General features: G+C 45.2%; 1 protein-coding gene across 3 annotated transcripts in view; it reads right to left on the reverse strand.

Annotated features, from left to right (window-relative positions):
- DNAJC16 (DnaJ heat shock protein family (Hsp40) member C16) overlaps positions 1-14,345 on the reverse strand; it is a 41,942-nt gene that overhangs the window by 17,178 nt on the left and 10,419 nt on the right. For all 3 annotated transcript variants that reach the window (XM_047726503.1, XM_047726502.1, XM_047726504.1), the window contains 3 exons: positions 6,020-6,204; positions 3,973-4,077; positions 3,143-3,301 (listed from right to left, as the gene is read on the reverse strand). In XM_047726503.1, the coding sequence (XP_047582459.1) occupies positions 3,143-3,301; positions 3,973-4,077; positions 6,020-6,204 (449 nt within the window). The remainder of the gene's footprint in view (positions 1-3,142; positions 3,302-3,972; positions 4,078-6,019; positions 6,205-14,345) is intronic.

Below are 14,345 nucleotides of genomic sequence, written 5' to 3' on the forward strand. Positions count from 1 at the left end.
GCTCCTCTGTATTCCCTCCACAACAGGCAGGAAGCAAAATGTTTACGGAGTGAAGGAAATAAGCGATTTTTTAGAACTTCTCATTCTAGCTTCCTTTAAGAGAGGATGAGTCAGAGGCTTCCTACTGCTTTAAAAAAAAAAAAAAAAAAAATATATATATATATATATATATATATGTGTCTGGCTGGCTCAGTTGGTAGCACATGCTGACTCCTGATCTGAGGGTGGCAGGTTCAAGCCCCATGATGGGTATAGAGATTATGTGGAAAAAAAATTTTAGAAAAAAAAAAAACCAAAACAAAAACTAAAAATAACATTAAAGAAATAAAGTAATACAGGGGCGCCTGGGTGGCTCAGTGGGTTAGGCCGCTGCCTTCGGCTCGGGTCATGGTCCCAGGTCCTGGGTTCGAGCCCCGCATCGGGCTTACTGCTCAGCGGGGAGCCTGCTTCCTCCTCTCTCTCTGCCTGCCTCTCTGCTTGTGATTTCTCTCTGTCAAATAAATAAAATCTTTAAAAAAAAAAAAGTAATACATGTTCATGAAAGGGATTTTTGAAAACCCAAGTATTAGGATAATATGTAATTTTGCCATCAAGAGATATTTCCGGCTTTTTCCTACGTGCACGCGTGCGCGTCACACACACACACACGTTGCAAAATCGAGATCAGTGTTTAGGCGTGTCTAGAATTGATATCTACTGAGATCCTTCAGTCTGTGCTACGTCTACTTCAAGTTTCATTCTCTTACAGACCTCATCTAAGTGATTTTGTCTGCATTATTAGTTAACTACTGTGGAACTCGGGTCTGAGATGACCAGGGAGAGGGTTCAGACCTGCTACAGACTTGCGCCTCAATTTTGTATCCTACTTGCTCCTTTCAACATTATGTTAGGAAAACTGTCCCCATCAATAAGTATTCTAGAACTGCTGTTTTAATGGCTCAACAGCTATATAGTAGTCCCTGTTTGGTGTTCACCAATAATTAGCCTGCTGTCGGATACTTATATTTTTCCCCCAGTGAAACTGGTTACAAATGATATAATGTCTCTGTAATTTTGGCCTGAATTCCTTTTTCCTGAGGACAGATTCCTAAAAGGTAATCTCATCTCCCTTAGGTCTTTACGCAAGCCGCCTCTTAGTGAGGCCTTTCTCGGTCATTCTGCCTTAAAACATGTGAACCTGCTCTCCCAACTCCCCATTCCCTTTTCCTGCTTTATTTTTCCCCTCGGCGCTTCTCCCCTTACGACAGGCCACCATGGAGTGATGCTATGCCCATTTTCTGTCCCACCACTAGAACACACAGTAGACCTTGGAACAAGGAATTTAGGTGACTTTGTTCAGGGCTTTGTCCCCAGCGCAGGGCAGTGTTTGGCCCATACGAGGTACTCAGGAGTACTCTTTCCGAGAATGAATCCAGGCAATTGGCCTATTATCACCTAATTGCTTTTCTGAAAACTTCTGAAGCTTCCTCCAGCTCCGTAAAAGACTGCCTGTTTCTCTCTACTCTCAACTGAGTATCTTCTCTTTGAAAATCTTTAACAACATGATGGGAGGAGAAGAAAATGTTAAACTGGCTTTTCTTGATTAGCCAGATTTAATTTTTAAAAGTGATTATTAGTCACCTGAGTCTCTTCTCAGAATTTTATTCATATTCTCAGCCTACCCTGCTTGGGAAATTTTATTAAAATTTTTTTAAATTGAGGTGAAATTTACATAACATAAAATTAGCTATTTAAAATATCACTCCGTGGCATTTTGTACATTCACAGTGTTGTGTAATAATCACCTCTCTCTAGTCCCAAACATTTCCATCACCCCAAAAGAAAACTCTATACCCATTAAGCAATCACTTTTGGGAAGTTTTGTGTTGATCTCTTTGATTAGAAGAAGCTCATGAGAAATTAAAGATAATCTTTTTTAGATCGGTTGTAAGTATTTCCCTTAGCTTATTGTTTAACTTAAAATTTTTGAAGTATTTACATACAAATTTTAAACTTAATACACAAATTAAGATTTTCCAACAAGATTTTCAGCCCTTATCTTTTTTATTTTTAAAGATTTCATTTATTTATTTGACAGAGAGAGAGAGACAGCGACAGAGGGAACACAAGCAGGGGGCGTGGAAGCGGGAGAAGGAGGCTTCCCACTGAGCAGGGAGCCTGACGTGGGGCTCCATCCCACGACCCTGGGACCATGGCCCGAGCCTAACGACCGAGACACCCAGGCGCCCTGCACCCTTCTTTACCTAAAGATCAGATATTCACTTATATGTTCTCTGAGTTAGTTTACTATGGTTTTCTTTCATTCCTTTTTGTTGTTTTATATTTAATTTTTAAATTTATTTTAGAATAAGATTATTGATTTTCTGACAGGATCACTTTAGAGATAAAAGGTGATGACTGTTTCTTATTTTATTAAAAAATTTTTTTTAAAGATTTTATTTATTCGTTTGACAGAGTGAGACGCAGTGAGAGAGGGAACACAAGCAGGGGAGTGAGAGAGGGAGAAGCAGGCTTTCCACGGAGCAGGGACCCCGATGTGGGGCTCGATCCCAGGACTCCAGAATCATGACCTGAGCCAAAGGCAGACGCTTAACGACTGAGCCACCCAGCCACCCCTAAAGATTTATTTTTAAGTAATCTTTATACCTAATGTGGGGCTTGAACCTACAACCCCGAGACAGAGGAGAGTCACATGCTCTAAGTCAACTGGGTGCCCCTCTTATTTATTTTACTTTTGTGGCAAAATATATAATAAGAATGGACCATTTTAACTCTTTCCAAGTGCGTAATTCTGTGGCATTTAGTACATTCACACTGTTCCGCGGCTATCACCCCCATCCACCTTCCGAACCTTTTTATCTTCCCAAATGGAAACTGTCTTCATGAAACACTAACTCCCCTATCTTCTTCCCTCAGGCCGGGGCATCAACACCATCCTATTTTCTGCCAAAAGATTATTTTTTGAGTAAAACAGACCCAAATTGGATAAAAACCAAATTTGTTTTTAAATTTTGTGCCTCTGAAGGAAGAAATGAAAAACGAATTTCTCCTTCTCACTGGCTCTGTTCAGTGTCGCCGTTTATTTCTAAAGGCCCAAGACACAATGTGAGGGCGACCGCAAGCCAGGGCGACTCCCACGTACCTGGATAACGTCTGCAGGCTTGTTTATGTGTTCTTTAAAGATCAAGATGGTGGGGGCATAGACGTTGACATTGTACTGTCTTGTCATCTCTTCGGCCCCTCTCAGACCGACGTGTACGTATCCAAATGACAAGTAATCTTTGTATGCAAAAGCAGTCAACTGTTAGGGTGTAAGAGAGAGGAAGAAATTTAATTGGTGGCAGGATCACACAAACCAAGAGAGACCCGTTCACACCACAGGTGGAGACGACTCCTAGCTTGTACAGCTCCACTCGGGCTGCTAGTGCACTTGGAGGAATTCTAGAGCATTTCACGCCTGAAAACTGTACCCAGAAAGCTAAACACAGTGAATTTTATTTTTTTTCACCGATGGAGAAAAATATTCAGTTTCCTGAGATACACACTGGGTTGGAGGCATGGAGTGTTTGAGGAATTACCTCAATTATGGAAGATGGCAGTGAGGGTGAGAACAGTTAGGCGGGACACTTTGCTCTCCCATCTCATGTCACGGGGCTAACGGGGGCTGGGGGAGGAGCTAGAAGTGCTGTGGAGGGTCACCGTGGGCACAGGTTATACCTTCGGTATCTCGGGTCTATAAAACAGGGATGCTATCTATACCCCTGGGCTCTTCCGAGGATTCTAGGCTGGTATGTGTGTGGAACGCACCCGCACGGTAATGGCATCAGGACGTGCTCAAGTGTATGGTGGTTAAGGCAAATTTCTGGTCTTCACACATTTCTCTGAGTAAGCTTTTACTCACAAAAAGGACAAGCAGGCCACAAGTTCCTTCCACCAAAAAAAGAGCAAACATTCCCCCAGCACCTCATATACCTTGTACAGCAGCGGTACGACGGGCATCTGGTCAAACAGAAGCACGTGAGGCTTATTCTCCTGCTGCCAGCCAGAGAGGAATCGGACGTAATTTTTATTTGTAACCTTAAATGGAAGAAAGGAGGTTGGTTTCAGTAGTCAGTTCCCAACAAGTGCATTATAATGTAGTCAAGAGGTAATGAAACAAAATCAAATAAGTGTAAAACACTGTTTCATAAGAAATAAAAAATGCAGGGGCGCCTGGGTGGCCCAGTGGGTTAAAACCTCTGCCTTCAGCTCAGGTCATGGTCTCAGGGTCCTGGGATCGAGCCCTGCATTGGGCTCTCTGCTCAGCAGGGAGCCTGCTCCCCCCGCCACCTGCCTGTCTCTCTGCCTACTTGTGATCTCTATCAAATAAATAAATAAAATCTTAAAAAAAAAATAAAAAATGCAGACTACCATTTTTTTGTCTTTGTTTGACTAAAACGGTTTAAAAGAATAGTTACTGATTTCATCTTTTCATGTTCCCAGTCCTACAGACTGAAATCAACAATCTTTTCTGGGATAATTACTGGGAATGTTATTTAAAAAATCAAACTTCTGAATTATAGACATGTTTCTTAATCTGTTACAGACTGTCCTTATTCATCTATTAACCTGTGGAAGATAATGCCGTGATTCCTCTTTTAAAATGACTTAAAAGAATAAGGGGACCCAGTCAGTCTATACGTTACACGATTTCATTTATTACCACGTGAATTGATACTGTTGTGCTTCCCTGTTTATGGCTGAAATAATCCTACTGAGAATATAAAAAACATGGATAAATAAAAATTTTTCCTAGAAACTTTTCATAGTTAAAGAAGGTTTATCTTTCCATTCTGCTTCCACAATGATCTCTAGTAAACCTCAATCTGGTCATTTTGCTCTCAGCTCAGCCCCCTTCAGTGGTGCCAGCACCTGCAAACGAGGTCCGAGTTCCTGACCAGGGCGGCTGGGCTCTCAGAGGCCCTGGCAGTGAGATGCCAGTAAACCCTCTCCTGCTCACTGGTGACTACCTCACACAGAGCTAACTGTTTCACGTCCTGGACCCCTGTCCGCCTGCAACTCATTCCCTTTCTCTGCTCACCTGGCGAACTTAGTGCCGGGACTGTTTCTGCCAAGAAGCCTCTCCCGGCTCTCTTGGGCAGCCTCTCGGCAGATCAGATGAAAATAAGCACCCACTAGACTGGGAGCTCCTTGAAAAGAGTCCTCAACATTACAGTGACTGGCGGAGAATAGGTATTTCATAAATGTTTGAGGACCCATCCAGACAACCTGTGATCGTTCTAGGAGCCTCCAACAAGTATTTCTTCTGTGGATAATGATCCTGGAGGGATAGTCTATGCATAGTGCATGTGGAAAGAAGATGGAATTGTTGGTATGTTCGCTCTCTGTGGTATAGTTAAAGGAATGAATTGCTAAAGCAAACAAGAATCCTGTTCTAGCTCCTTTGATCCCTAATCTGAGATCCTGGAGGAAAAATGCTTCTTAAGTATAAAGATAAACTAGTGTGTGCTCTTTGGGCCTGGCTTCTTTAGTGCAATTTTTGTTTGTGAAACTGACTCATCCTTGCCTTACACTAAGTTCTGAAAAGTTGCAAAAATGTTGGACTTCGTGGAATCTTGTGTTTTCCACGGATGTGACTGTTAAATATACAGTGAAATGTAACTAATTTGAATCCTTTCATAAGACAAATACCTTCAAATGAAAAAACACATGAGTTAGAAAGAAATCTTTCATCCCATGTTGTGATCTAATTTTTGGTTTAGAAAATGAGAGTTGCTGTCACTTCAAGCTCAGATCCCCACCACTGTCAAAGTGTGTCCAGTGGTTACTAACAGGGAGGGAGTCTCTCAGTCTTCCTGCCCTGTTTCAATTTTCAGTCTCCTACAGATTTCGTTGAGACGATTTCAGCTGAGTGATTAACACACGACCTTGCCCTCAGGTCTGAGATGACCACAGACAGAGGTCAGGGCCGCCAGCGGTCCCAGGCACCTGGTAACCTACTGCTCTGCCAGGTACTTACTTTCTCCACCAAGTTCCCTGGAAGAAGATTCTCTACAAACTGTCGCAGGTTCTCGCGGACGACCGCGTTATGGAAGAAGGAGATTTTCCCATTTATGATTCCCAGGATGGAGGGAGTGCTGTGCGCTCCCAGGTGATGGGCCAGGCGTCTCTCGAACCCAGCATGGACCACGCCGATTCCTACACCTGCAAAGTGTGGAAGACCTACATGAGGCTTTTTTATGCCCCCGTGGTAGACGAAGGAATGCTGCTAAGGGATTTTTTGGCGTGCAGTTGAAATCCTGACCTAGGAAGGGAGGGTATCTTTCCTAAGAGACCGATGAGCATCTTTTTTTCACTGCTGATATTCTAAATCGGTTCAGTTGTATTACTGCAGAATAATCTGACAATATTTAAGAGCTACAAATCTTGGGGCGCCTGGGTGGCTCAGTGGGTTAAGCCGCTGCCTTCGGCTCAGGTCATGACCTCAGGGTCCTGGGATCGAGCCCCGCATCGGGCTCTCTGCTCAGCAGGGAGCCTGCTTCCTCCTCTCTCTCTGCCTGCTTGTGATCTCTCTCTGTCAAATAAATAAATAAAATCTTAAAAAAAAAAAAAAAAAAAAAAAGAGCTACAAATCTTTGTATCCTTCAGTCCTGTTATTTCAAATTTTTGGAGATCGTGATAAAATACCTCAAAAGAAAAGAAAGCAATCTGCTCATGGTGCGTCTACTCACAAGGAAAAAGACCGGTAAACAATCCAAGGGTTTGGCAATGGTTGGAAAAATAACTATGATTTATGAAGAGAAGTCAGTCTTCTCACTCTTCAGAGAAATTCTCCATTTTATATAAATTAATTTGTAGAGACAGATATTAGAAAGTACACATTCTCAAAAAGAGAAAGAAATTTAAATCACTCAGAAGTCAAATCCCATATAATACTGTTAATAATTTGGTATCTACCTGCACTTTTTCTTACACTAACACGAGTGTGGACACACACACTTTACAAAACAGGGGCATCTGATACTCATTTAATGCTTGAGTAACTTCCTTGTTCCTTCCTCCAACCATGGTATCTGGCAAGCCAGGTCCTCTGCCAAACACCGAGGTATATGAAATATTCTTAGCCAGCAAGGACGAGTCCTCTCTTGGATGCCCAACAGACTTCTCAAGCTTAACATTTCCCAAACCCCACTCCTGCTCTCCTCCCCCAGGCCCACCCCACGCAGGCCTCCCCTGGTCACCCACAGGGCTCCTTCCCTCCTATCACTTGCACAGAAGACCCGAGTCATCTTCTACCTCTCGCTGCTCACACCCCACGTCCAATCTGTCAGCAAGTGCTGTTGGCTTCGTTTCCAAAACGCGCCAGGAATCTGTTTGTCTCCACTTTCTTTAGATTCTTCTCTGAGTCACCATCTTTCTTCCCTGGTTGTGCAACACCCGCGCAACGTTACTGTCTCTCCTGGTCTCCCCGTGGCCTGTTCTCAACATACTAAGCACACTGTCTCCTCTAACACACAAACGCAGATCATGGGACGCCTCTGTCCAAACCCTGAAAAGACTTCCCATTTCACTCAGGGTAAAGGCTGATCTACGTGAAGGGCAACAGGCCCTTTGTAATTTGGTCCCTGGTCCCCTGCTGACCTCCCTCTCCTCCTCCTCCTCGTTTACACTGCTTCAGCACCCAGCATCCTTCTCTTCTGTAAACACGCTGGCATGTTCCTGCCTCAGGGCCTGGCACTGGCTGTTCCTTCCGCCTGGAGTTCGTGCCTCCCCAACATCTCTTGAGCTGAGTCCCTCCTTTGCCAACTCCAAGCCCTTCTCCATGAGGCCCACCCGGCTCCCATGTTTGAAACCCCCCCCCACCACCACGGGATCCCCCTCAACCTGATCACTTTCCCTTTTTCCACAGCACTTCCCACCTTCTAACAAACCACATACTTTGCTTTTTTCTGTCATTTGCTTGTTGTCTGTCTGCCCCTGCTAGGACGTAAGGCAGGGAGCCTGGTTCGGTTCACGGATGTATCCCAAGCACCAGGCCAGAGCGTGGCACGCAGCGGGAGCTCACGGAAACCGCGCCATCAGTCTGTCTGAATACTGAAGTCGCTTTTGGCTTTCACAATTACAAGGAATATTTTAATGGGTACCCTTGTATATCTTTGTGTACAAATCTTTGTGCACATGTGTGATTTCCTAATTAAATTCCAAACATGGGGGCACCTGGGTGGCTCAGTGGGTTAAAGCCTCTGCCTTCGGCTCGGGTCATGATCACAGGGTCCTGGAATCAAGCCCCGCATCAGGCTCTCTGCTCGTCAGGGAGCCTGCTTCCTCCTCTCCCTCTCTGCCTACTTGTGATCTCTGTCTGTCAAATAGATAAAATCTTTAAAAAAATTAAAAAATTCCAAAAATGGAATTGGCAGGGATCACGAGCTTAATGCATTAATGAAAGATGAAACAATTCTATCTACAGGGCACCGACTATGACCCTTGGAGGATCTCGAGGGCAGGTAAGGAGGAACCCTGGATGTCACATGGTCCACCCCACCCTGCTGCAGACAAAGAGTGAGCTTCGGAGAGATGACGCGATCCCAGTTCATGGAGCCAACAGCACTGCAGAACCAGAACCCAAGCTGGAGGATGTGCCAGATCTAGTACATGACATCACACCACACTACAGGTATTACCAGTAACTACGAATAGTTCCATTCAACGAACGCAAGTGCGTGTGAAAATTTGGCGAGAACAATAGAGCAGCCACATACACTGAGAGGTTTGGTCTTATGTAAAGTCAGAAGAACATCACCTAGGGACGTCGAGCGGCCCCACAGCAAAGGCCCAAGGGTGGAACGACCACATCTCGAACCCCTTCTAAGTGAGGCAGCGCGGCAAGAGCTTTACAGACATGATCACTTTTCATACTCGCCAACATCCCCAGTGGTCATGCTGTTACCTTCATGATCCCCGGGCCGGGGAGCAGAGGCCAACTGAGCCGGCATCACAGTTAGCGCGCAGTGGGACCGAGGTCTGAATCCAGGCCCATCTGAGGGCGAGGCCTGGCTCCTTCCTGGATTGAGAGACTGACCTCTTCCACCCTAGGTTCCGGACACTGGAGAGATCGATTTCTTGGAGACTGACTCACCCTAAATGATCTTACACAGACCTGACGCCAATTCATTATCCGATCCCAGGCATACACCTTTCTAGTAACTGCGCCATTCAGGGTGCCCTCTGCCAGGTTTCGGGACATACACAGACCAGAATTAGTAATCAGAAAGGTGGCTGGTGGGTCTGGAGTTGGATCGAGAGATGAAGGCAGTCCTGAGAGCAAGGGAAACTGAAAAGATCTGCTGTTCCCGCTGCTCTTCTCCCAGATATCCCTGGGGCTCCCTGCCTCCTCAGCCAGGCCCTCCTTGTCTGCCCAGCTCTAGCCTGTCACCTGGGCCTGGCATTCTCTGGTGCCCTTCCTGCCTTACCAGGCTACAGCTCCCGTTGTTGTGCTCTGTGATTTACTTAGTGGTGTGTACTCACGAGAACAGAAGCTCTCGGAGCGTGGGGAGTTTTGCTTATTTTGTTTACTGCTGCATCCCTAATATCTAGAACAGTTCGTGGCACTTAGCAGGCGCTCAGTTAGAAAAAAAAAAAACCCACAATGAATTACAAATCAGTATTCACACTCAGATCCAGATTCAAGCCCAGTTCTGCTCCCCATGAGCTGTGAGACTTCAGGCATGTCGTTTCCCCTCCCTGTGTCTGTTTCCTCATTTGTAAAATGAAGGTTAAGTTGTTCTGTTGGGACTAAATCATGTAACGTAAAACAGAACCTAAACCCCAAGCCTGGAATATAGTAGTGACCTAACTAATTACAAATGTTATTATTAAGTATTATTTCATCCAGACCATGGTGAAACCTGAGACCAAGACCGTGTCTGTGGGGGTGGGATTTTTGCCTTGAGGGGCTGATCTCCTCCTGCACAGTGGGATACACTCAGCAAACCCTCACTCTCTCTGGCGTCCTCCTGCCACCTCCCCCACCCCGCCCCCAATCAGTATAGCTTCTTTCCTGCTTAGAACAGAATACAAGCGGTTAGGCTTCGTTTCTTTTACTTAAATTACTGTCAACTCCTTACATACAACCGCGTTGTTAAATGTGTTTCCAAATCTATAAAGGCCATTTTCTTGGATCATTTCTGCAAAGGACTTTGACTGTTACTATCATAATCCCACTTCTAAATTCCGGAGGAATTTTACCTCTCTTCTATAGGTGAACTAGCATATGGATTAGAATAGAATAAAGAATGATAAATACTTGGTGTTTCAATTGGTGGTATCTTCCCCCTGAGAAGATTTAATAAGAATTCAGATCTCGGGGCACTGGGTGGCTCAGCTGGTTAAGCATCTGCCTTGGGCTCAGGTCATGATCCCAGAGTCCTGAGACAGAGTCCCGCATCAGGCTCTGTGCTCAGCACAGAATCTGCTTCTCCCTCTCCTTCCGCCTCTTCCCACCACTGCTGCACACACACGTGCACTCTCTCTCTCATGATAAATAAAGTCTTAAGATTTTATTTATAAATACTAAATTAATTAATAAAAATAAATTAATAAAATCTTAAGAAAAAAGAATCCAGATCAAACCCTCCACCTTTGCCACCCAAGCTGGGAAGGAAGAGTGAGAAAAGTGGGCAGCACTGTTATCCCATGGAGACTCTGGTTCGGAAGTAACCAGTAACGGCTGGCGACTTGGGGTCTCTGAGTCACAGAGACCAACACAGTCTCCACTGTCCTTTGCCTTCGAATTTTCTACACTTCACAGTTCAGGGTCCATAAAGCAAGCTCCGCTAGGTCGACAGCGAGTCAAGTCCACGTATCCTTATCTTGATTGAGCACAGCCTGGCTAGAGGACAGAGGGACAAGCCCTAGACCCAGAAAACATGAGCAGTGAATTGAAAAGAAAGGAAAAGCAGATGGGACCTTTTTCAGAAACATTTGATTTTGATACGGATTGATATTTCTGGCTAATTTGCAGATCCTGGGTAATTAAAAACTCTAGCATTTCCTTCTCTTTTTGAGGTTGTAAGAAGTCTTCCTTCTGTACAGCACTAAACATGTCCACGTCGCACCTCTATTTTGAGGTACCAATTGTACTAACTTCCATGAGATGATCCTAAATGTGTATCACACCTTTTAGGGAAATTCTTTCTTTTTTCCTCTATAACGTAGACACATTCTTTTTTTTTTTTTTAAGATGCTATTTATTTATCTGAGAGAGAGAGAGCACAAGCAGGGGGAGCAGCAGTGGGAGAAGAAGAAGCAGGCTCCCTGCTGAGCAGGGAGCCCGATATGGGGCTTGATCCCAGGACCCTGGGATCATGACCTGAGCCAAAGGCAGACGCTTAACCCACCAAGCCACCCAGGTGCCTCTAGACACGTTCATCTTTATTTCAAGTTTTGCATGTGTCTTAAGGAGTGGTACAGAGCCAACCGGAGGAACAGGCCAGCGTTCAATCTGACTAAACACAAACCCATCGATAAAGAAATTATTAAGAGGCAAAAAATGTGAAATGGAAAGAAATCAAGGACAATAAGCTAAAGCAAGTTTTTAAAAAACTAGTATCTAGGTAGATCCTTTTCCTAGGCAGTGTAACATCATTGCATACTTAACAATTCCTTAAAAAGAGAGGAATTGCTCCTTCTTTTAAAATAAGAAGTCGTAGGGCGCCTGGGTGGCTCAGTGGGTTAAGCATCTGCCTTCGGCTCAGGTCATGATCCCAGGGTCCTGGGATTGAGCCCCACATCAGTCTCTCTGCTCAGTGGGGAGCCTGCTTCTCCCTCTACCACTCCCTGTGCTTGTCTTCCCTCTCTTGCCGTGTCTGTCTCTGTCAAAAAAAAAAAGTCGTCCTGGGGCATCTGGGTGGCTTAGTCGGTTGAGCACCTGATTCTTGGTTTCGGCTCAGGTCATGATCTCAGGGTTGTGAGATCGAGCTCCATATTGGGATCCACGCAGAGCGAGGTGTCTGCATGAGGTACTCTCTCCCTCCCTCTTCCCCTGTTCACACTTACACTCTCTATCTCTCTAAAATAAATAAATAAATCTTTATAAAAAATCAATGAGAAGTCATGGTGAATATGTTGCAGGGTTGTTCAAACTGGGTTGCCCAAAAGTGGTATTTGATTTTTTAAGACTCGCAACCTCCCTGACACCCTGGTCGCTGTCTGTACCCCTCCCGGTGAGCACGTAGAGCACTGCAATGATTCACCTGTGTCTCCCACCTGAGTCTGCTGGTGCAAGGGCCACATTTTACTGATTTCTGAAGCCGTGCAGGCATGGTGGTTAACTGTGACCCCTAGAGCCGTGCTCTTGGGTCTGTATCCCAGCACGCCTACTTGTGGATAGTGTGGCCTTGATTAGTTCCTTAACCTTCCTGGGCCTCGGTGTGCTCATCTGGAAAACAGGGATAGTAACAGTCTCTCCCACACTGAGTTGCTCTGGGGATAGAGACAATCCTTACGACGCACCTAGCACAATGCCGAACAACTGAAGCTCAATAAAAACTACTATAAGTTATACATTAACAGCCAACACACTACTTGGTCCATCAGGAAGAGAGTGTACAATGAGAACATGCTTTCTTTCTTATCCCCCACTCACTCCAGCAGCGCTCCATTATTCTGTAATTGCAAATGTGATTCTGTACTTGCAAATGCCAAGTGTGCATTCTCTGGGTACATATTTTCTCTTCAGCTAGACAGTAAACTCCTTGAGGTTGAAGGCAGCACTGACTACTCTGCTCCTCCTCCCCAGGGTGGCTGTCCAGACACGTGGGCTACATCTGCAGACTAGCCTTTACCACTCTGCGTGGCCGTGGATTCCACCTAACTAGCTGCCACATTTCCCCCGGGGTAGAATTGTTCTATTTCATCCATCCACGGCAATCCAGGCACTTTACGCTGTTCTCAGAGAAGGTCCGAGCTTCCCCAGACCCCTAGGCTGATCTTTAAAATGGTCTGTTCTTCTCTCTCTCTTTTTTTTTTTTTTTTGAGAGATTTTATTTTAAAGTAATCTCTACACAAAACATGGGACTCCAGCTCACATCCCGGAGATCAAGAGTCACCCACTCTACTGACTGGGCCCATCAGGTGCCCTAGTCTACTCTTCCTATTAACTCAGAATAGGAACATTTTTGGCAGGGGATGGCTCAGTTGGCGAAGCATCGGACTCTTGGTTTCGGCTCAGGTCATGATCTCAGGGTCGTGAGACTGAGCCCCGCATCGGGCTCTGGGCTCAGCGTGGAGTCTGCTTCAGATTCTCTCTCTTCCTCTGCCCCTTCCCCTGCTCACTCTCTCAAATAAATAAATCTTAAAAAAAAAAAAGAAAGAAAGAAAGAAATATTTCAGGCAGTATCTGTCTGAAAGGGAAGTGCTGCCTCACCGGGACAGGGAAATGGCCACATGGGCCGTAAGGATCTCACCGTGCTGCCATCCAGCTGTAACCAAGTGGACTTTGACTGTTGGGAATCTTCCACTAATCCAAATGTTCCAAAGAGGAAAGTGGTTTATAAACAAAATTTATCTGATACATTTGGTCAAAACCAGCCTTCCAGGGAACTTTGGGGGTGGAGCGGGGGAACGGACTGAACCCTCCGTAAATGTCACTTCTGTGAATCTAAATTCAGCTTCTTCCATCCTTGTCACTTGAGTCCTGACCTACTACAATCAAACAGCACGATGACCCAAAAGAATAGCAAGATCTTCCATCATCGAAGATTTAAGGTCATTAAAAGGCGGTACAGGTACAGCATGGTACACAATGCATGGACTTACAGTCAGACTACTGGGGCTCAAAGCCCAGATTTGCTGAACGCCAACTGTGGGACCCTGACAAAGTCCCCAACATGAGCTACATGTCTGTAAAAGAGGGATGACAATAGCACCTGCCTTAAACAGCTGTTGTTTCATAGGAGTTGATACTTGTAATTGTGCTTGGCGTACATTAAATTCTCCGTAAATATGAGCTAATATTATTTTCATGTCATCACGCACAGTCCAACCAGAGTTACTATTTAGAACAATTTCTCAAATCCAGCTCTTCCCTGAATTGTCTGCCCGTCCACTGGCTCAAGTCAGAATGCAGCGTCCATCTTGACCCCCTCTCTCCCTTTTTCTTCATTTCTCACATTCAGATGGTTTCCAGGAGCCAGGTCCTTCAACTTCCACGATCCTACCTCTCAAGTATCTTACACTTGTCCACCTCTCTATTGCCTCTGCTTCTACTCTGGGCCAGTGGTTGCTGTCCTGCCAGGGCCGGTGACCTCCCTGGCTCCTCTTCTGACCCTCTTCAATCCATCCTTCAA

This window comes from Lutra lutra, chromosome 4, assembly GCF_902655055.1.
Source record: "Lutra lutra chromosome 4, mLutLut1.2, whole genome shotgun sequence".
Taxonomy (NCBI): domain Eukaryota; kingdom Metazoa; phylum Chordata; class Mammalia; order Carnivora; family Mustelidae; genus Lutra; species Lutra lutra.